At 33.6% G+C, this 25,358-nt stretch overlaps 1 protein-coding gene across 1 annotated transcript in view; it reads left to right on the forward strand.

Moving 5' to 3' along the window:
* The first annotated feature begins 7,037 nt into the window (after positions 1-7,037).
* The window catches only part of LOC105361988 (uncharacterized), a 110,279-nt gene continuing 91,958 nt past the window's right edge, over positions 7,038-25,358 (forward strand). The window contains exon 1 of the mRNA XM_011499314.1: positions 7,038-7,593. Coding sequence (XP_011497616.1) covers positions 7,547-7,593 — 47 coding nt within the window. The 5' untranslated portion in view covers positions 7,038-7,546. The remainder of the gene's footprint in view (positions 7,594-25,358) is intronic.

A 25,358-nucleotide genomic window follows, 5' to 3' on the forward strand; every position in this document is an offset into this window, starting at 1 on the left:
AAATTATCGAGTGGATTTTAGAGTGTTTTGGTAATTAAAATAAATTGGCTTTTTTTCACGGAGATTACAACAAAGTGCAAATTGATATATCGCTGTGTAATTTGGCTAATTTACTTTCAAATTACTTTATTTCTCATATTAACCGTATTCCTTCCAAAAATGTTTTCGCGATAAATTTCAATTTCTACAGAAATTGTATAAACCAAGATAGAATGTGGATCACTCACTTTACCTTGTTTAGAATATCAAAAAATGCTTCCGATCAATATTCAACACTGAAGCAAAAGTTGGATATTTCTAAATATGTATGATCCAAGCTCGTGAATATGAATTTTAAATATTTGATCAGAATGATAGATAGAAAGCAATTTCGGAACATTTCAAAAAAATTATCGTACGTTTTATCGAAATGTCCCATGGTTGCAGAAATATCATATTACGTTAGGTTAGAATTGAGAAGACTATGGAAATATAAATTGTCACTTTTTCAAATATGGGCTTCTAATATCAATAGATAATTTTTCATTCGCACAAGTACCATTAGTTATAATTTAATAAAACCAACATGGCAAATTCCGTGAGGTTCCGTAAACAGCAAAATTGCTTCCATTGCGAAACGACTCAAAGTCCAAATATTTCATGACCGATTCTTCGAAATATAATGATACTTATACAAATATATAAATAATAGTCAACATTTGAATGGTACTATAACGAATACAACCATGAATGAACGCTTATGAATATTAAAATACATAGCCACTATAGCATCAGGAATATGACTATTCAAATATTCTTTTCATGATATAATTATTTTACCGTAATACAAAATGACAATCATAAAAGCCGTAGCAAGAAACATCCAAATTCAGGCTAATCTACCACTCTTATTATTGCAATTTGTGATTATAGGCAATATTCAACTCTCATCGAAACGTTCTCAATCATCCTAAACTGCCTACGAGATGTTTGGTGCATTTCACATCTAAAGAATTGCTTCGGTCCGTACGCGGTAAAATTATCGATAAATTCCTGCATACTTTTACAATTGAAAACTCACATACTTTTTGCGATCGACTACCCGAATAAATACCATTTGTAAAACGCAATTTAGAAAACAAACAAAAATAGCATGCCTGCTAACGCTCATCACTCCGAATCCAATATTGTTTTCTCAGTCGTGATGGCCACCTTACGTTACGAACATCATCACGTAGCAAAATAGTTGGTAGAGGTCCATTGGCAGTGAATGGTCGTTTTCTGTCTATTTCACAGTTGAAACGATCCACTTGATTGTTATGGTATTCCGAAGTTGCCGTTCCTCTTATCTTTAGGAGCTCATAATATTATACACACTTATCGACATGCGTGATGAGAAATACAATTGGAATAGTGTCAACTTGGATAAGTGCATTATGAAAGTATCGAAGGCATATAAAAATTAGTGGTTTATTGAGATGAACAAAATCTTAAGTTTTTTTTTTTATTTATAGTTTACATTTTCCAAACCTGTGCATACTACAATTTTTTTTCGCTTAAAACAAGCTCATTCACTATTATTTTAATTCCTCGCTAAATTTAATATTTAATGATACGTAAAAATTGTAGCTCCAACGGATTTTAAAAATGTGAATTATTGTTCAAATTAAAATCACAATTTTTAAATTTCAAGAAAAAGTCAAGGTACTTGTATGCATGGTATATATCTCGAGTATAACAAATGAACTTTAGTTCTTTTAAAGCAATTTTGCTCAGGTTCAAGTGGAATAATAATACGAAATGTCGACTTTATCAATCTTCATTTTTAAACATTCAAGGAAATTATTGTTCTTAAGAAATACAATAGCCTGTAAGTAGAGTGAAATGTGTATATATAAAATTTTGTAAATTTCAAGGTCTGTTGTGATGTATTAAATTTGAAAAAGAATAAAATAAAAAATTATTAATTAAAAGTCAATTGCTTTTACCATTCTGAAAGTTTTGTTTTCTTCCAATTAACATATCAATCTTTATAAATAAGAATAAACAATATTAATATTGCTACTGTCTTTTATGCATCAAGATTCATATCTTCGTTGGAAGTATATATTTACGAGGACACTCAGATTTAATTTAATAAGCCAACAAGAACCTTGAAAATATATTGATTTATTTTTCGTTGTCAGCTTGATCTTAAGTTAGTTTTTTACTTATGAGAAGATCTAAGGTAATGTCATTTTTATGACAATAAAACAGATGAATATATAATTTATCGATTGAATGTACATACAAGAAATATACTATAATCAATATATAATTTTTAACTATTTGCGTTACGTATTTTTTAATCGTACAAAAATTATATATTTTGAAAAACTTATGAAAAAAAGATTGTTAACGTGTAGATGCGTTATTAGTCATTTATATAGTGTATTATGAGTGTATATTTATTATAGATGTGAAATCATCAAATGTTGATTTATCTTATATTAATAGACATATGCGTATCCGCATTGACTCAAGTCCAATTTATGCACTAAATTTATCGTTGAATAATATTTTATAACATACTCAGTTGCATAAATTTTTGACTCTTTATAATGTTGAATTATTTTTAAGAATCATTGGGAAAATACAAATTTAGATAATAAAATATATAGAATGATATTTATAATATTATAGCAGCGAATGCAATGTATTATATATGTAAGACTGTTTATAAGTAACACTTGGGATTTTAATTGTTTTGCCATTGGAATTATATAGAGATAATTGCTTAATGCTTAAATAGTTAGGAATAATGTCAGCTATTAAATCTGTCGTATAATTAATCATTTCGTTTACATGAATAGTTAAATTACGTCGCATTACATCTTCTGAAATGATTAAACTTTCTTTTATTTATTCTTTTTTTTTTTTTTTTTTTTTTTTTTTTTTTTTTTTTTTATTTTATACAAGAGGGGCTTTTAAATTATGTAAAGATCAAAATATGCTTTATTCAATAGTATAATATACCATGGCATCTCTTTTCTCCTTATTCGCATTGATATTGCGCAAAGTCACGTGCGGCACTTGAACGTAAATAAGTAAATCGTTGCTCGGTACCTACAGTCACGTTTTTCTTTTTCTCAAAGATACGAGAATGGAGAAAGAGTGCGAGGGAGAAAGAAAGAAAACTCAAGAAGAGCCGAAACAAAAAAAGAATGAGAAAGAGCTGCAGGCGAGCTTGAGATTACGGAAAATTTATGGACGAAATAGAATGTAACAAAAAGGTGAGCTTCTCGTACTCCAGACTTGATAATCAATTAAAGCCGGATTTCCTCGAAAATTCCATTATATTACGATTATATCGACTGGAAAAATGAAGCGATCTACAGACTTTTTATTTAATTTTACGAAATTCCATTCGATTTGCAATATCAAATACCCGACAAGTGAAAACTGCTGTTTGCAATGGCGTAAAATTACAAAACACATGTAACATTTTTTATTTACAGCTACGTCGCTTGGCTTATCGTTTGTTAAATTATAAAAGTAAACGCACTACTCACAAGCTTACAATGCCCACTTAATAATGGCAAGCTAGTGAATTGTTCTTCAATTCCCTTATTACGCGATCGAAAAGAATTCTTTAGAACATGAATTAATGCTATCCCTTGTCAAATTGTGTACAATGAAATGTAATTACAGCAAATATAAGCACGTCGGGGCTCGCTTCGAGCAAAATAATACATAATGACGGGGAGTTCGAGTAAAATGTAGCCATGATCGAAATACACAGTGGACGGTTGGGATAAGTAGATGACCCAATAAGCATCTCAGATTTATTCTCGGACCGATACTCAATTCAATTTACTTTCACGTAGCATTCGCAGAAAAATGCGGAGCTACCCGTGCGTTCACCTTGGCCTGGCACTCTGCCATTGCATTTGACTTTAGCTGCGAGTCGAGAAGAACTCGTACGTAGGCGCTTTTTAATATAATCTTTAGAGTAATTGTGAGGTCGTTTTTCTTTTTCATGATTCTGATCGGCATCGGGGAACGAAGGAATCTGAAAATTCATCCTCCCTTTTATCTATCGCATGCGAGGGAAACGGAATATCCGCCAAAAACTGGAGCACCTTTATCGATCGGTCACGAAAATCTTAGAAAAGTGGATGAGACGAATTGTTTTAGAACCTCGGAAGTCTGGTAGAACGAGTTGCGGATGAAGCGAATTCATAAATCTATTTATAATATCACTGAGGTAATAAACGACAATTTCGAACGACCTCGTTTAAGATTCTTTACATACAACGTAGGCTTAACAGCCAAGTCCCTGCACCTTATCCATTATGCGAGATAAGGAGGATGTAAATAATGTAAATAATTCCATTGTCCGTTAGGATAATATTATAATGGTATTTAGCCTAACAATTTTTCATGGTCGCGAACGAAGATTTATCGTTGTGAATCATTTTCGAACTCAATGCACATTGGAGATTAATATTTACGTAAGTCAAGCGAACGTTATGTAGAGGATTAAAAATAAAATGTGCCATTGTAATACGAATAATACACAGTTTTTAGTTGACACATTAATTTGAATCCGATTTGTAGCAAACTTACATAATTACTTCTTCGCCGAGCAGAGAAGGCTATTACTGTACAATATTATTTTTACTAATAACGGTGTTTTAAATTCAATACTTCCATGCTTCTACGATTGTATAAGTTACCATTAAGATGGACATTACGTTTGAGCGTTTAAGTTTCTGCCATGGGCATTTCCGTTGAATTGAAACAACATTTCTGAACGCAAATAGTAAGGGGAAAACATATTAAATACGTTAAAGACGTTAGTGGAAATCTAGGTTCTAATAATCTCGAGCAATTATATAAAAATTGACAGATTCGCGACGATGAGCAGCAAAATATTGGCATTTACTATCAACGTGGAATGCGCAAACCCATCGAATCGAAAAGTACGATGCACCGTCAAATGGACGGTAAAAACGGGAAAGAGAGGAAGAGCCGCGGAAACAGAATAGAGGCGATGCACGGGGCGAAGGATAGGGATAGGGATGAAAAAACGGTCACGAGAAAACTAGATAATACGTCAACTCCAAGGCTATTTCAATTTCAATGGTTTGTCACCTATATAGTCCAGATATCGCGAGCGTAATTCCTTTTCGTCCTTCCGGCAGGGCGCAACGAAAGTTCGTAGTCGCTCTCCAGCGACGGGCCACCGCTATATTCGCCCGAGACCCATCGTCTCCCCCGGTCCCCCGCCTTTTTTGCACACAAGTCAGATTGATCGCGCCCCGCTCCAACTCGTAAAAGCTAATCGGAGTTGGTGGACGCGTGTGGCGCTATGGATGCGCCAGTAACCTCGACGGGGGTTCGCAATTTGCGCGCGACTCTTTCTATTTCTCCGTATCTGTCTATTCATTCATCTAACTATCTTTTGTACGACCCTTACGTATGGCCACCGATGAGGACAAAAAGTACATGGGGAGCAGACAGAGGCACGGTCAAAGAGATATAGATAGATAGATAGATAGATAGAGAGAGAGAGAGAGAGAGAGAGAGAGAGGGGGTATAATGAGTGAGAGCGGTAAGATAAAAGGGAGGTTCGTGCCCGTACCGGCCTTCGGAAGCCCGCACTTTTCGCTCCCTTTCCCTCTTCCTCGGCAAGCGATCGAGTTATCCGTACTATCTCTCTTGGTAAGCTGAGCGCGCGATACCACGGGATCCATCGCGCCTGCGCCGCCCGCGGCCACCACCAGCAACGGCGTCGGCGGTGGTGGCGACGGCGGCGGCAGCAACGGCGGCGACGACAGCATTAGTACACGCAACAGTGCAAGTGTAGTAGTAAATACCAATAGAAGTAGTAGTAGAAGCGGAAATAGTAATAGTAGTAGTAGTAGTAGTAGTAGTAGTAGTAGTAAAAATAGTAGTAGTGTGGTGATGTTGATTGTAATAGCAGTAGTAGTAGTATTTCTCTTCTTCCTAGTGGTGGTAATGGTGTAGCGGTGTCGTGAGCATGGCTGGGGGGCGGAAGGGCGAGAAAGGACTCTAAGGATGCACGGGCTTGGTGGCCCATCTCTGCCCCCTCCCTCTCCCAACGGACTGGCCGCTCTACCGCCAGCTAACCTTCCCACCCCACCCAAGCGGTCGTAGCGCCACGCGACCGTGGCCCCCCACCAACGTACCACGAGTGCGTGGCGCGCGTCCTGCCGAATCCTGGTGGGGACCGAGGACGCGTGGTGCTACGGTCGCCCGGGTGGGAACCGGAGCGGCGGCATCGGCGGTGGTGGCTGCGCCGAGGTGGTGGGGGTATCTCGGGGGGAGAATGACTGAGCGGCGTCGGCAGTTCGGAAAGAGCAGCGCTCCGAGTAAGACCGTCTTCGGGCTTTTCTCTCTTTCTCTGTCTGTCTGTCTGTCTGTTTGTCTACTTGTCTGTTTCGTTCTCTCTCTCTTTCTCTCTCTCTCTCACTCCCCCACCCCCCTCTCTCTATCATTGTTTCTTTATCTCATTCCCAGACACCGTCGTAAACGCTATTATAGTCGTCGTCGTTAGCACCGCTGCCGTCGACGCTGTCCTTTGGTGCGAATTATCGAGCGCTATCAAACGAGGACCTGGACGTTATCGTCATGGAGAGGAGACATCCCGGGCCCATCTAATCGATGTCGACTCGTTCTACTGGGCCCTCGGACGCACTCACTCCCCATGACTCGAGCCACGAGCAAAACCAGCAGCTGCTGCGGCGAGGCGCGTGGTCCGGTTAGTGAACGATCCTGACCCCGGGACGATTCGTCGTGCGGCTTACGTACGCAGTGCGCGGCACCTGTGGACGCTCTCGCGGTGCGGATTATGTAGTGAAGCGCGGGAGCGAGAGAGAGAGAAGCCTTGGCGACGCGCTGGATATTCCGGAGACAAGTGCCGATGTCCACAGTTAATTGTGTTGTTGTTTGTTATTGTTGGTGCTTGTGATGATTATGATGATAATTATGATGATAATGATGATCGTAATAATGATGATAATGATGATTATTATTATTATGATGATGATGATGATGATGATGATGATGAGAATGATAATGCCGACGATGAAGATGTCGTTGATGAAGATATCGATGACGAAGATGTCGATGATGCCGATAACAATGATAACGATGATGTCGATGATGTCGATGAAGTCGATGGTGATGTCGCCGATGCCCGTTAGCGCGTCCTTGTGAGGGGAATATTAAGCCGCGAACGACCTTTCAATTTCGCAACGAAGCCTCGCCGACTGGCGCTGCTGCCGTTGTTATCGTTTGTTCGTTCTTTCATATTCCATTGGTTGCATAAGAAGCGGCTTCCTCTCGGACGGGACGCGCACGTCCGAAGTCACATGTGGCACGCTTCACCTTTCTCTGATCGACGAAAAGTTGCGAGGATGTACGTTAAGTGGAAGTGGCCGTGCACTAGTGCCAAGTCGTGAACTCAGGTCGCAGCAAAGGCAAGTCCGGATTGACCCTCTCGTCCACGAGGTTCGTTCCTGTGCTGTGTGGAGTGCGACTCACCCTGCGACGAAGAGCGATGAAGACGGCGATTGGGAAGCGTCAACGCGACAGCGCTGACAGCAGGTAGGCGACACCGACTCCTATCCCCGTACGAATATTTTCGTGCGTGCGAGTGCGACCGCCGCTAGCTCCTAGGCTACGATTTTTACCGATTCCATCGTCCTGGGCTTTCGACGGGATATTGTACCGCGCGCAAGGTGCTATTGATCCGCAATAAAAGTCTCGACGCAGACGAAATAATGGAAATGTTTTTCTTTCCTCTTTCCTTCGCTTTTTTTTTGGGTTTGAATGTGCATTAAACGTAGGGAAGCTGCCGGTGCGAATGTACCATGGGCTAACGAACCAAGTCAAAACAGTAATTGATTTAAATCTACATTTTAATTGGATTTTGTCCTATATATTTTATCGGCTGAGTTGTGTAAACAGTCGCGCGTATTTAAATGAAATAATGTCAATTGGTATATAATTCGGGCGACATAATAAGTTCATTTTTACTAGGATTTTGTTTTGAATGTTACGTGCTTTTCATCCATCTCGGTTAGTTCGACGTTCGATTCAATCCCTCGAAGCATCAATAAATCATTACTCCACGCGTTTCTTAATTCAAACGCATCTCTTTAGGTTTGTTCATTTACAAATATACCCATTCGCAATGTTAATATTCAAACGAGCAAATTTTTGCCAATGAGAATAATTTAATTATTAATATTAACACGTTGATGCGCTCTCGTACGCACATACACACACACGAGCGCGCGCGCGCATGCACAACTCTCATATATATAAATATATATATATTTATATATGCAAATTGAATTATTCCACGGTGGTTTGAATTAAAACATACAAATTTTTCCACTATTGAAAATTCGAATTCTAACCAACACGATTAAAATATATGACTTGTATTAATGTTAATGTTGTTTCATCCGCTGAAATATTTACATAATTGTAAATAGCAATTCAAGTCCTTTATAATATAATGCCCCTTAAAAATACATTCTTTCTTCGGTCGTATATTATTGGGCAATAATTGTATTATAAAAAATAATGCAAATATTACAAGTTATCAATTCGAATATTTTGAATACTGTATAAAGTAAATAAGAGGGAGGAACACAGATTTAGCGTAATATCGCATTTTCTATGGTTACTATCAATTATTTACCCCTTAATATACGCAGGCATATGTGTATGTGGACGTATGTGTATCTGCATGCATCTATCGATCTCTCTATCTATTTTCACGTTCATATAATTCTTTTATTAAATAGCAAAGCATATGCTGCTTACACTTACTTTAAAAGATTCATTATGCTTTTATAAACGCTTATAAATTATATAAGCAATTTTATTTCATAAAAAAATTAACTTTTAAATAAATATTTGATACAAAAGTAGACCGAGTTTGTCAAATTATGCTTGAATTTGTAATCATTTTATGAAATATGCTTTATTGAGATATCGACTTCACTGCAAATGCCATCAGTGAATAGATAAGCGAGACTGAAAAAAATGAGAATAAAAATTTTCTCTTAGCTCAGTGCCCTTAATCAAGTCTTCATAATAATTGGTTTGATTATAAATATTTTTTTTTATCTCTTTATCATCTCCTTTGTAATTTTTAGATTATCTAAGAATTATCTTTATATTAAATGCAATTCCCGTTCAAGTTTAATACATACAATGTTGTCGCTCTGTTCCTTACCGAAGGCCATCAACTACTCAATCTCTCGAGGAACGTCTTCATTACATCCCTCTCCCCGAAATTCCCCGCTATAATACCTTTATCTTAATCTTACTTAGCTACTTTCTTTACATAAGCATTTGCCGACTTAACGTAAATATTACTTCTGTAGAGTCAATCAATGATGATAATTAAGGTGACATCAATTAGCTAGTATTGTTCATCATTTATAGCGAATGGCTGAAGATTTTGATCGAATGTGGATGTTTTTAATGGAAATATCCATGAAGAATACATTGGAGACGCTAAAACTCTTGTGACGACAGAAACTTTGCCAAATTCAAAGAAATATATTTATAAGAATACGTGCATTATTGAAAAGAACGAGAGAAATTATTTAAAGTAGCAACGAAAGTAATCCATTTAGACTCCGCGTGCCGTCATTTGCGATTAATAGAACAAGTTTTTCTTCTCGTTATGCGGACGTACTCTAATGATAATAATAATAATGGTATTTCAGGAGGCTAATTACGCTGCGACATAGCAATAAAACTTGAAATTCTATTATTCTTTCAATTATTCTGAAAAATTAATGTTGCAATTCAAAGCCAAAACAATGACGCGAACAAGAGAACATTGTGAAAAAGTAAGATCGAAGCATCGTTCTGTTAAATTCACTCTACCACTCAACTCCTTCAAGTCCTTAATTTTTTACGTACGGGATAAAGTTTTCCTTATACACGGAGCATAAAATAATACAATAATACTATACTCATTTCCGATTTAGTTTATTTAACAGAAATGACTTCAGTCCATACTATTGAAAAGGCTTTTTTAACTAAATCCTTTATGCAAACTATTTCCTTCGTAAACATTCCATTGTTGATGTTGTAAATTCCTAGATAATTTTGAATTTTGAATTGATAGATAGTTTTAAATATATCATAATCATACGAGACTCTTGACTATATCTTTATTTTAAGCATGCAATTTTTATTTAATATTCCATCCATATATTAAGCATATTTATGCATGTCTTTGTGCACGCTTAGTTTTAAATTATACGAGTTTAATGAAAAGTGCAAGTAATGCTTAAGATTGATTGTGCAATGGAGTAGAAATAAATTGCACTATATTAATCTTTTTTAGGCTCTAAGCGCAACAGCAGCTATTCAAATTCAAATATATTCAACTGATTGATCAATGGATCCCTCTTGATGCTACATAAACTCACATTCTGATTATGTATTTATCATCAAACACCCGCATTGTTTTTTTTTGTTTTGTTGTTATATTTTTTATCCACTAATAGCCAAGCGGAAATTCTATTGAAAACGAACTAAAATGACGATTTCTCAAGTAGCCGTTTGATCGTCAAAGAAGCGAGAATCCCGTTAAAACTGCCCACAATCGCGTACTCTCAGCAAAACATTTTATTTGGGACAAAATGCTCAAAATGACCATATTCGCGCTCGTATCTCGGCCTCACGATCTTGCATGCAATACAGTAGCTTAGGATTTATCCGCTCGACTATGAGTCTCATCATAGCAAACACCCGACGAACAGTTGTTCAATATCTCCCAACAGCAACAAAGTCCTCAACGAGGTTCTCTTTGATAAGAGTCCTAGACATTGCTCGGTTTCCTTAGGGTAGCGAATGGGCAACATCAAGGGGATCCCGTTGCCCTCGTATTTATACCGACGGATTAGATAATTATCGTTAATCCAGATACACGAGCATCCATTGAATTAAATAATAAATCTTGCGAGGCAGTTTTATAAGACGCCACTTACGGATTCGACGACTAATCTCACTGATTATAATGATGGGCTAAGTTAGAGAGAGGTGGATGGGTAGGTTACTCGGTGCGTTTAAAAATTAATGACTTGAAAATAATTTCAAGATGCCCCAAGTAGAAGGCATGTTTATTCTCGCTTATTTATGTCGTGACTTTAAAGCGGATGAATTTAAACAAAAAACAAAAACAAAAAAAACATCTCTGAAAAATTGGAATGAATTTTATTTCATCAAAGGCGGTGCCGTTGGCGTGAATCTGTTAAAATTTTGTGAAAATGCAAACTGCGATAGCAATTTATTATTTAATTCGAGGTTATATTTTTTCGTACTTTAACTAGAGAAAATTAAATTTCGCATTTATAAAGGAAAAACAGAGAATCAAAAATAATAGTATTTACGACTGCTACGTGCACTAATGTAGTTGTTTTAGTTCAGGCCAAATTGTAGAAAGGGCACACAACATCGATCATTTCTCTTTTATAAACAAATTGTTCGTTAGTCATAATGCGATTAGAGAATAATTACAAATCATTGAAGTAAGTAGCTTGAACTTGTGCCTAATTGCCCGTTTATTATTTTCATTTAACTTGTCTGAAAATAATGATTTTTCTCTTATTTCGAAACTCGGACACTTTCAAATAATAATCCCGGTAATAATATATTAATTGTTCAGAATATAAATATTTTTTTTTTTTTAAAGAATACTTCGATTTTGCAGCGTTCATTAATTTTTCTTCCAACTTTAAAATTACTTATTTTATTAAAAGAATTGATTTAATTTCACTCATAAGTCGATACTTAATCAATTTATTGTGTACTCTCCAAAGAATTTTAATTTAATAATTAATTTATATCGTGTCTATTATTACTTTTGTAATCACTAAAGGTACTCAATAAATAACTGCATATCTTTTTCTTAAAAATAGTTATTCTAAAAGCTCGAATTGTTTTTCTAATAATATAAAGTATTTATTAGTAAGTGTAAATTGCAAATGTAAAGGTAACAACTAAATTTAATAATTCTTTGTCGCGTCTTTTAAATAATCTGTAATTGAATTTTGTATAAAATGTATAAAAGAAGAAGGAATATAATAACTTTTGTTCTTGTTTATATTTCGTTCTATACTAAAAATTTATAAAATAATTTTCAGCCTTTTATTCCTTCACGTCAAGTGTGCTCGCCATCTTTTTAATCTTATTCAATTACATTTTTAATTATATTTCAAATAATCAACTGAACTTCTATTCTACATGCATAACATTACCTCGTTGGAGATAGAGATTTGAAAAGTACGGATATAACAGATTTATATTGACTAAATAAATAAAATATTATTACCTCCCATCTGTAAATGACAATGGAATTATTTTTGTAATGACAGCTGTTAGATAGGCTCAAAACCATCAATATAATATATTTTCGCGTCTATTTTTATTCCTTTTATCCCATTTTCTCTTCATTGCACTCTGTTGCTCTTGCTCCCTTTCGCGAATTTCTAAGTTAGTAAATACCGCTCCTTCGGTGCCATCAACCTACTATTACCATCAATCGATCGATTCGCTAAAAGTAAATAAAATTTGCCCCCCCCCCGCTTTCTAGTTATATCAACCGTATACGTTTACGCTCCCGCATTGAATACATCCCCAGTTGAATTCAGTGAGCTAGTTATGTCCTTGTCCTCCGCTCTCTCTCTCTCTCTCTCTCTCTCTCTCTCTCTCTCTTGCATTCGTTTCTCGAAAACTGCAGATGCCAATGCAATTAGCTCGTACAATCTCGCGAACTGAAAATCCTCGTACTGAAAAAAAAAGATAGAGAATAGTAAGCTGGAATCTGGTTTAATTTTATTGCGGATAATAATTAAGTCTATCTGGTTGACCCCTCTTCATTTCTTTGTACTCATTCTCCAGTTAACCTAACGACCAGACGATGCAGCCTTTAAAATTAATATTTTTATTCAAATTTTCACATTCGAGGTTCTTCGAAGGTTCATTCACAAGGTATCTTCGAAGTACTTTAGAAAAATATTACGAAATTGACAATACAAGCTTTAATTAGAGTAAAAATTTAAGAGTCGTTATATGCCATTAAATCAAATCAGAAAGCCTATTTGTTTTCTTCACTTGAAGCGTTCTTTCCGCTACTTTCACATTTGCGTCTTTATCTCGATTCCTTCATATTAAAATTCATATTAAATATTCGAACGAATATTTTATTATCAATTGTCGTAACATCACATTCGAATAAATATCAATAATGCGGCTGATCACACGCGTTATTGTTTGATAACGAAAAATCGTAACGTCGCTGAGTCATTGAGCACTAAAATTGAGAATTACATTTTTCTTCAATTATAACGAAAAAACTAGCTATTCCTAATTAATTAATTTTGATTCGCAATAGGGGGACGCCTCCCTTGTAAGTCGGATCATCCGTAGCACTCGACGAGCTAATTCATTGTACCCTCAGTTGTAATTCCATAGCGGATCAATTCGCGCATTTGCGCGGCACTGATCCATTTGACTCCGCTGCCGCGACGATCAAGAACTGCATATAGATAATCCATCTTGCACAGTCAACCTGTGTTTAATGACACGAGATAATTTCTTTATCTTCGCCACTGTTATCGAGAATGTAAGGGAGGATAATTAAGTAATCGGAATTTTGCTGACGATTCGGGTGATAATTTTTATAGATGACGGGGGGAAGCCGGAAACTATCGATTGGAATGCTTATTCGAAACGTCCTAGGTTCTCGATTATTGGTAGAAGTACTATTGTTATTATCTGCTCTGCGAATTTTAGATTTACGTTAATCAAGGAAGCATCAATCGGTAAATAATCGTTCCCTTAAATGCTCTTATTTACTATGTAATTTTCTGAATTCTATCATATTTAATATTCTCCGTCTTAATTCGAGAATTGTAATCGTGAAATATTAAAGCGTCCAGTTTAACGATTTAACGGAAAGATAATTAAAAAATTTTTATTCAAATGTAGCGGAATATAGATTTATTTTAATAATTTGAAACATTGTTTAAAACCTGAAAGCACATTAGTAATTATTATACCATATGGGAAAGTCATGCATGTCTAGTATTATTAAGAAAACTATAATTAGTCTTAAAAATCTATAAATAAATATTATCTGATCGGCAATTGTATAAATATTTAAAAATCACGCAAAACAGAATTTTTATAGAGAATTCAGCTAATTATATCCTTAGCAAATTATGAAGTGTGTTTTTTTACATAATTATTCTAATAGAAACAAGACATTTTAAATCAACCCTAAGGCGTTTAAAGACCGTAAAAGAGAATAACTTCAGTATTTACCATTACAATGACTAAAGTATTTATTTTATAATTGAAGAAAGGCTTCAAAGTATTGACTTTCGCGTGCTACTTATCTCCGTCTGAAAAATAGTACGTACTTCTGAGTAATACTCATTACTGAAAAAAACGTTAACCTGAAAAGTAACTTACATCGAGATAATGCATAGACCTGCGAAATTGTAAAAAAAAAAGCTAATATAGTCCAGCATTATTCTCTCTCTCTCTCTCTCTCTCTCTCTCTCTCTCTCCCTCTCTATCTATCTGTCTATGCATCTCTCTATCTCTCACTCTGCGCTCATTATGGTGATTACGAAATAAAATTACAGGTACATTTATATACCGATTTCTCATTCTGTATTCCGTTAATTTGAATACATAACGAACGGAATGATGTCGTATATATGAAATGGCTCAAGTTGTACGAACTGTGAAAACGGGAGTGAAGAAGGTACTCTTGCATCGATGGGAGAGAAGGAAAGTTTACTCAACTTGACGATGGGCAAAGATATGCTTGGATGGGATAAATATTTCAGTTGGCAAACATGTATTGTCATGTATTGTTTGCCTATGCCAACAACGCCAAGCTCAGTAATGTAACGATTTACTGCATCGACTATATTGAATTGTTGGATTGGCTAGAAAATTCATGTAACACTGACATTTTCAATAGAGGCTAACGTAAATTTCAGAGATTTAACTGTTAATCGGCTCAGGACACGCACTTTATGAAACATTGGGATTTAAAATTTACTGACGCTTTATCTTATCCGCTTTTTGAGCTAACGGAGAAAACAAAACCCATTTTAATACATATTAATGAATTGAGCACTTTTAACATATATAAAGAAGCTTGAATAAATATAATATTTAGCTCGGAAGAAGGGATCTATATAATTTTTTAGCCTTGCGTGAAAGAAACTTGTATTTTATATATGCGAAAGGAAAGAGCGTGAGGAGAATGTTGATGGTGTAGGAAGGGAAAGTGAGTCAGCGTTATTTTACTTTTAAAGCGATCATGCGTAAGACGATGCGAAATTGCGATCGGTTGACCGATCATTAGATTTGCAGTGAAATGGAAAATTTGTAAAAGATGCAATCGCGATATATCGGAAAATATGTTGTTTAATAAAGAATATGAAAAAAGGAACACTTCGATCACAGCAATTTAATTTTGATTTAAAAAAAAATTTATATAATAGCTTGAATATTATTGGCAAAAAAAAAGAATTATGTTTTATTGAAATTTTTATTTTCATAACGATCATTTTCTATATAATAGCAATTACTTTGGAAGAATATTTTCATATTGATAAATGCTTTTATTATGAATCCGGTCCAATATAAATTTTATGAATCATTACCTAATTATGACATTATATTATATTATATTTAATCACAATATTTATTATTTATACAGTTTCTTATGGCAGTTTTCAAATATTTATGATAAATCGACAAAACTAAAAATGCACAGAATTTATAATTTTGAAGTACAAAGCTATTTCAAACTTCGCGTACTTCATTCGAACTTGCTGCTTACATTAAAGAAAACTTTTTTTTGTTCAAAAGAGCTATTTTTAAAATAAAACCATTGACAAAATTTTGGCATTTTATTTAATATCTAATAAATATTTTATATTTTTAATATTTACGTGTACAGATTGTATTGATAGAGAGTGAGTTGAGTTTATTTGAATTATCAATAAAAAAATTTTAAATTCAGAAGAAATATTCAATTAAGGCGCGATTAAAATATTATTTTTTTGATATTAATATAATTTTCAATCGAAGCTTCGTCATTCTAACTACATCTTTTATAAAAGAATGTTTCTAAATTGTTAAATTCGCCATTTCGATAACAAGCTGGCTTAACTTGCAGATAATTAAATTTTTTATCTCAAAATAATAATATCGATAAATGTAAATAGTATTTTATGCTTTTAGTGTTGTAGAAACTTATAATTATTTATTATAAAAATAAATTAAAAAAATTCAACCTATATAATGGGACAGTACAATTATGTCTGTGAAAAGGTTGATTGTTTTTATTTTTATAAATTATAAATTATAAATGCTAATTTTTTGTTGAAAATGAAAACTAAACTATATTTAAATACCTAATCATATCAATCTTCATTGGAATAATAATAATCGATGAAATTTTCAAAATTTCAATCACACGTATTAAAGTGAGGTTTATAACAATTAACAAATCCTATGTTAATATACAATTACTCTCGAGGATAAATATTTATTTGTTTATTTTGGATGTCCTATATGTTGAAAAGTGAAATAATTAAAAAGCAAATAATACGATGTATTTTCACAGAAAATTAAAATGTAGAACAATATGCCATTAATAGCATGTAATCGATATTTTTAATTAAGACTCTGATATCTGAAAAAATTGTTTAAATAATCATATTTCGAAAATGAATTATTGTATGCCCTGTTATTAAATGCCAGATGTTTAATATCATAAATGAAGAGCGTAAGTGCTTCACTTATTTATTAAAATGTTAAAAAAGAAAAAAGAAAAAAAAATTACGTTGACATATGGTCGAGGCAAGGAAAAAAGGCGAGAGAAAGAAAAAATTCATTAAGAGCGACAAATGTGCTTTAAAAGCGCGTCAATCTACAGGCGCTCAGCCGCGCAACTGGAATACGAGTTACAAAATGGCCATGTATATATGAAGTAGTCAGAGGAAGAGGAATAAAGAAGAAGCAAAGAAACGAAGAAGCGAAGAAACGAAGAAATGAAGAAGAAACAAGAAACGAAGAAGTATGGCGAGGATAATCGAGTTAGGGATGAGAATCGGCAGGAAAAGGCAAACCATCATGGAAGGCCCTGGTCATCGCTCTCGAATAATTGACTCTGATAATGTCAACTGATAAAACTCACTATGTAAACTCGGCGTATGAGCACTTCTCTATATGGATGTGCATACGTATGTGTGCCAGACTGCTTTTATGCATGTACGTGCATTTGGCTGCGTTTGTGGATGTACGTGTACTCTAAGTAAGCGGCTATTTATCAAGATCGTCGCTGCAGTCAGCGATGTCGTTGTCGTCGTCGTCGTCGCCGTCGCCGTTGTCGGCATTTCGGAGCAGAAAGGCGAGAGTCACTAACGTGCCGCTACGACTATAGATTCGAATGTGGAGCTTTCCTACGTGTGTGCACAAACACTTGCACAGGCTTCTGAACAGACGCAGCTCCTTACCTTTTGCTTTAATGATTTCGTTGGTTTTTTTTTCTATGCCACGGATTGCTTTATTTCCACCAAAACGAATAAGCAAGAATGTGCAAAGAATTTCCTCCTAGGTCTTTTTTTCCATTTTCTTTATTACCAGTAGACCCGTCATATTTCACTTTTTCGGACTGGGATTCTCAATAACGTCGTGGATATATTCATGTACAGACTCATTCTAACGCATACATACGCACATAAACATCCACACAGGCGTCCATAGATGAGTGTATGTATGAAAAGATGTGTGGAAAAAGAATGAAAAGGCCACGAGAGATGCTACAAACGAGCGCCTTATCATAACAACCACAAACCCAATGGTCTGAAGAAACGTATATGAGAAAGAGGACATATTCGAGAATAGAGGAAATCTTCAGACCAGTATGTTGCAAGTCTACCAGAAATGATGTCTTAAGGATGAAAGTATACTTTGATGTATATACAAACATGCGCAAACGCAATGCCGTAAAAATACATGAAAAATCATTTCAGCCCGTCGTTCATAGCAAGGCTACGCGAAACAAATGTTAATAAGTGTGCGAGCTCCCATTATTTATGTCATAAAGGCAGAAAAACAGTTGAACACCATTTACGATGAATAGCGTGAATGTGATGTAAAAAATTTCTCGCTTCTTCGGCTTAGTAAAAGATCTGCATTGTGGTTAAAAAAAAAATAATAATAATATTCTTTAAATCAATTGATATAATTGATAAATTTCAGTCTCTGAACTTAATATACGCGCACACACTGCCTTACTTCGTTTTAACGAATTCTTGTTTACATAGAATAATATTTTATAGAAAAAATTACCATTGACTTATGTTACTTTAGAATATTTTTATAATTTATAAACTTACAACTTTTAGCAGTATATCCTGCCGTTACTGTTTCTTTAAAATTTCAACCTATACATTTAACTTTTTTAATGTAGTTTTTTGAAACAGCGTTAAGTATCCTCTATAAAATATGATAAAAAAATAAAATGATAAATAAAATAGTTTCTTCAACGAATACAATTTTTATACTAGTCTGTAATTTTTTATTTTAATTCGCAATAGTAAATCTATTGTATTCTTGTTAATGCTTAGCATTAAAAATATTTTATATATTATATAAACTTTTCAACTAAAGTCTACAATCCACTGAACAAGATAATAAAGTGAGAAATTTTACTGATTATTTCAAATTCTTGAAAATTAATTAATGTCTAAGGTATAGAGCCATATTATTGTTTATAAAGAAAGACTTTACGCAAATTTTATTCAAGTCGGCATTAAAAAAAATTGTTTCGTTTTAAAATATGTAAAAGGAATTAAGCAAATAAAAGTTATTCGTTATGTTTAAATAATATTTAAAAGGTTTGGGACTATGTTTTCTATTTCAAAGCATAACGATACTACATAATAGTTTTGACCTTAAACATGAATTATTAGTGTTAAAGAGAATGAGCATTGAGATAAAAAGTGTCAACGATGATACAAGATAATACAATGAGAGTATTCAAATTCTTTCGGTGAATTTATATTCATTCGGCGAGCGGTTGAATTTCACCATTTAAATTTATACTTCAAGAAATGCCAATTATTGATTCATTAAAGTAATGTACGATTCTGTTCTCTAAATAAAATACAAACAATAATAATCATCTTCTATAACCGTTTAAAATATTGTGTGCTCAGGAACAGAATAACTTGTTAAAAATCGAAAAGCCTGTTTATACTAAATTATTATTGAAAGTCATGGAAACTTTAAGTGAACTTATTTCATTAAAATCTCTAAAGAGTATAAAATAAATAGATGAAAATAATATCACACTTCACTATCACTTTTCCATTATATTCTTTAACGCGTTACATTAATTACGATACTCTATTGATTATAACACAACGTGAAGCTACTGCTGTGCAACGTACAATTTTTATTTCGTTTAATCATTACAGTATAATAATATCTCTTTTTGACCTCTGGTAAGACTATTTTTCCTTCCGAGACATTTGAATATTTTAATCAGCCGAGCACTTACTTGCACCTGACTCGAATTCAATGATTCCAGATCTGGACGTGACTCAATCTCCAAATCGAACAAAATGTATTATCAAATTCCCACATTATGTTCGATATCCCTACGCAACGAGTTAATCCATAAAACGAAACGATTAGGCAAATATCCCCGACTCTTTATTCACCAGGTCTCGTAAGCGATGACTTTTCCATTTTTTGCCACCCACGTACCTTTATCAGAGCGACGAGATGCTCGTGTCCAGGCTAATCTCTCGCGCCCCGCCCATCCCACTCGCCCTAAACCGGATAAATTGTAAAATCATTATCGCAGGGCACAGTGTGGATGAGTCCAGCCGTCCTTATTATTACGCTAGATAATCATTAGCAACAGCAGCAACAGCATCTGAAAACTAGCGCATCCAGGGCTCGATGACGCATCAGCGAAACCAGCGAGCGACCGTGATTTCATCCTCACGTTCATTGCAACGTCATTCAAGGCAAAAGTTGCCCGAGCTCTTTGCCCCTTTCCTCATTACATTTCGTTGAAGCCGTTTTGGCAGTGGCGTTGGGGAGCCGAGGCTGGACGCGCAATTTTCACATCGTTTCGCGCAAGCAGAATCGGCAAAGCGATGACCGCGAAGTAATGATCAGGCGCAGGGGAACAGCCAGCGACACGTACTCGAGGGTGTCAGCGAAAAGGATGAATCGGTGAGGACGAGGCTGAGGGGATGGAGGAGAATACGCTCGCGTGGGCGAATGCGAGCGGGTTAGCTGTGCTGAGGGCCGCTGCTTGCTTGGTGTGGATGGGCGGAGGAAGGGTGGGGAGGGATGGCGGGAGGGAGGAAGGGAAGGAGGATGGTCAGAGAGGAGCTAATATATACACGGCCATCGAATGCGAGCGTAGTAGCACTTCTTCGACAAAGGCAAATGATGCTGTCGAAAGCTAACTGCCGATGCACGCGGTATACGTACCGCAAATGCCAGCTCTTTGTCTCTTTCTCGTACTGTCAATGCGTCACGGTCGCTCTGTGCCCATCAAAGAGGGCTTTTTTTTGTACTTCGGACGACGAAATAACCGATTTTCTTCTCGGTTTTATTTTATCGTCGATGATATGTACGAAAAGCAGAAAAATGACGTTTCCCCTCGTAAAAGGCAAACACGGAATGGCTCATTTTTGAGGCTCGAGAGTGTTTTCCGATCGGAGCTTTCGATTATTCACTGTTACCACGCCCATTAATTGATTTTCAAACATAACTTGCCAATTTGGCCGAGCGGTTTTTCTAATCGCTAGCGAATTGCTTATCAATCTATTGAATGCGGTGAATTGAGGGGTGACAATTTCAATCGAAATTGCATTAAAATGTTGATAGCCAGCAAATAATACGATACACTTCCTACAATCCAAGCTATGGAAAAGAAAAAAATTTCCAGCTATATTTTTTAGCTATTGAGTTTAAGGATTGAAAAAGCTGATGCTAGATGATAATAATCTGTAAGTTTGAAAATAAATGCCGACGATACTTCTCTATTAGGAAATATGATGATTTCATTTACTCTACAATATTTTCAAAAATATCTGTAAATAGATCTTTTAACATACGATTTTTATTTATTATTTATTCAATGCGTATGAATTCAAGGGTGAGACGGGATATGACGATTAAGTAAATAATATTCACTTAATATTAACTGAAGAAAGTAACAGTTTCTCGTATTAACTTACGAAGAGAGTGATTTTTAAAATTAATAATAATTACATGTTGGTAAATTAGCATATCAAAGCGTTCAATTGTAAAGTCAACAGAATATGAATGGTACATCAAAGTCGGCATAAAAATAAAAATTTGTACATAATGGGATGGGAAATTTTCAACTTCTGAACGTCATTCGCAATACGATAGGGAATTTTTCGGATTTTCCAACAGTCCATCGCAATGATAGCGATGTTAGTTAGGTACGCTATGGCTAGTTTGACTATTACCGAAACTCCGTACTTTTGCAGCAAAACATCAATAGCCCTCTGGCAAAAGCCCGTATTTTTTTTCATTACATCTCTGACATTGAACGAATACATGGCACTCGGCTCTCGAGCTATCATTATTAGCTCTTTGAAAAATATTTGTTCATGAAACTTTGTGAGTGTTCTCCGTTGTTTTACTTTTTTTTTTCTGTTTTTCTATTTCGTTCGAGCGGGATGCGAGGTGAAATAGTAGGTAATGAAATAGTGCGATTTAAAACGTTTTCTTTGAAAAAGGTTAGTGATACACTTTTGAGGTTAACTAGAAAAGTGCGAATGAAAGTAAAATGACTGCATGATAGGCGATAAATGTGAACGTCAAAGTTGCGATTTTCACTGAAATTAATTAATCAAATTTTACTTTTTCTGAGTGCGCATGTAAGTCGTTACATTTAAGACAATTCAATTTAAAATATAAATATAATACCGAGTTCAAGTATGTATAGAATTTTTAAATAGTTCTTTTAATAAAATTACTATATCAACAAAGATAAAAATTCATATACTATATAGTCGTATACTAACATTACTATGAATTTTACATATTGTTTCTTAAGTGGAATAAATGCATATTTTATAATCATTATAATAGTTATATTAATATAGAAGAAATTGTTTAATAAAATCGACCACTGATCACTATTCTTTTATTTTTTTTCTTATCAATGTTTAAATATACTGTACAAACCTTCACAGTTACTATATAAATATTTCAAACTTAATCTATCATAACTTCTAAATAAAGTGAAATTAAATAACTTAAGTAAAGTATATTTAATAGATGTATTTAATATTTCATTTTCATTATACTGTTTCACTTAAATGAATTCACGTAAATATAAAACAATAATATAACCTTCATTTATTTTGAATAATGCAAAATATAAAGTATAATGCAAAATTCGTTATCCTTTGTAATGGTTAAATAATTAGATAATATTATTAATCATATACTGAGAGTAATACAAAATTATTTGATTTCTCTATATTATAGCTCCAAGTGAATTCATTTGATTTAAATATAAATTATAAATTAATTCTGTAAACTATAAAAATAAATATTCAGTTAAAAACGATAAAAAAAGGTTCATAAATACAGTTTTAATAATAAAATATTCTAAATGAAATAATAACCAGGAATAAATCAATAATTATTTTCACTTATCTTTTTTAGAATAAAGCGATATAAATATATATCATAAATGTGAATATAATCAACAAAATGTGTATTATTATTATCTTGTTGTACAATCACTCATATTTGTATTATACTCGTAATCGCTATTTCATTGAAAGTATAAAATGTAGATTCTGAACGTCTTATTAAAATTTCATACTATTTTATTTAATTGTTTCATGAACAAGTCTTGATTGTTTAATTTTGAAACCTTATTGTAGTATATAAATTAAAAAGAGAATAAATACGATTAAGTAAAATGAACCGTTAATTAATCAGGTAACGCAATATATATATATATATATATATATATACGTTTGTATCCATGCATGCAATGCATTGTCATATGTGGGTATGTGGGTGTTGTGTACAATGGTACAATTATTGATTCAATATTTTCTAAATTTTCAAAATTTTTTTAATTTCAGCATACATCTAAATAATAAAGTAAACTAAAAAATATTACTTCTCCTTTGTAGAACTTTTCTTAACATTATCTCGTGATACCTTTAAAAGTTTCGAAATCATTTTCGTAATAAAGTATGGAAAATACTCATTGTACTCAACTCGTATGTACTTAAAATTACAATCAACGTTCAATATTTGCTCTTCTCTAAAACAAAAAAAAAAAAAAAAAAACAATACACAATTTCGATGAGTATTTAAACGAATAATGAGTCTTAAATATAGTTAATAATATCATTTACTTAATTTATCCCGTCAAATCATTAGCGCATACATGTAAAGAAAGTTAAGCCAAGAGATTAAACTAACAGTGAATATTTTCTTAGTAAGAGTTGATGCCAAAATTTACGAAAATGTCCAAAAAGTCATTACCATTGCGCTTATACATGCTACTCTAAAATTACACTGTTATTCTACTCCAAAGCAAATGGCGATCTTCTGTTTCTTGAATGGCAGTAAAAAGTAAAAGTAATTAAAGTATCCTAGCCGTGCCACCGTTTTTCATACCTAACATATAGACAATCTAAGCGTTTTATTTTAATGAGAAATTACATACGATGCAGAGAACAACGTATACTACAAACTGATACTTTCTATTACCTTAACGTAGTTTTTAAAGTCAAATTACTGAAACGAATACAATAAAAAAGGTGGTTTTTGTCTTATTGTCTATTTATATATGTAGGTTAATCATGCTGCAGGTTAATCATAAAATTCGTTTAATGCACTACAGCAAGTTTTATTCGTTTAGAGACGCTATTATTTAGCAATGAGATCCCGGCTACCACTTTGAAATTCTTTACATCTTATAATAATATTTGTTTTGAACAAAATTAAAGAACGAGATTGAGAAGAGGAAGAAAAAGTAGAAGAAGAAGAGGAGGAGGAGGAGGAGGAGGAGGAGGCGGAGGAGAGAAAGAAGAAAAAGAAGAATCGAGCAGTCGAAGATGAGCAGAAGTAGCATGCTGCTTAAGCACGATAGACTTCATCATCAAGATTTGCCTAATGTGACTTAAGCACGTCATACAATCAAATCGATTTATTACTAAGCTGAAAAATAACAAGGACTCGATAGTGAAACTAGTGCTGCTACTGCTGCTATTGTCAACAATAGTATGACAATTTTACTTTTTAATTAAGAGTGTTTCATCGGTATATCAGCTACTCACGGATTTTGCAAATTACGATTTTGAAATAATCTAAATGAAGGTTGTTATCTGTATACGTTACTTTTATTTATAAAGCAGTTCGAACTCTTATTCGAGTATCTTGAAATATCCGGTATTCTGTATTGCAATAAAAATTGGAAAGCAAAATTCAAACACTTGCATTAATTATTGGTTCGTTTGGTTATTCGTCATTATCTGTTTATTTAAACTTTTCTCAAATATTCAATGTTTTAAGTATAAATGCTGATCATTAGTTTAAAAACCTTATGATAAAATTTTATTAATTTTAGATACTAATAATTCCAAGATGATAATTATAACTTTTAACAATACTGCAATTAAATTTTTATTTCTGAGTTTCCATTTATTTATTCTTCTGTAATGGCATATTTACGTAATGACACTGATCTAATTTGTATATTAGATTAATTTCTTCATTCTATTTATCGCGTTCTGTAATTAATAAAGTTAATGAAAATTGGTAAAAAATGGTAATGAATAATTGTTTAGAACAAATTATATAAAAAATATAATAGGTTGAGACTTATTGGTACATAAATATATTTCTGAATTAAAAACTGAATGTATTAAAATTTTCTAAATGGAAGAATAATATATATATATATATATATATATATATATATATATTGTTTTTTTTATTTACCATTTGCTTTGGTACCTATTTCAGTTACGTTATGCTCTATGTTTTAATTATAAAAAATAAATATAGAATTTGAAAAAATTTTAATTTAATATCTAAATTATTAAGATTCAAATTTATTTATAAATTACTTTTACTTTTATTTTGTTAAAAAATTACGTACATTTATTAAAGTTTTTAACATATATATTACGAAATTATTTTATTCCATTTACTCAGTTTAATGAAGTAGGCTTATTCCTTTCTCTCTGAATATTTTTTTCATTAAC

Source organism: Ceratosolen solmsi, unplaced genomic scaffold (assembly GCF_000503995.2).
Source record: "Ceratosolen solmsi marchali unplaced genomic scaffold, CerSol_1.0 scaffold2, whole genome shotgun sequence".
In the NCBI taxonomy this organism is placed as follows: domain Eukaryota; kingdom Metazoa; phylum Arthropoda; class Insecta; order Hymenoptera; family Agaonidae; genus Ceratosolen; species Ceratosolen solmsi.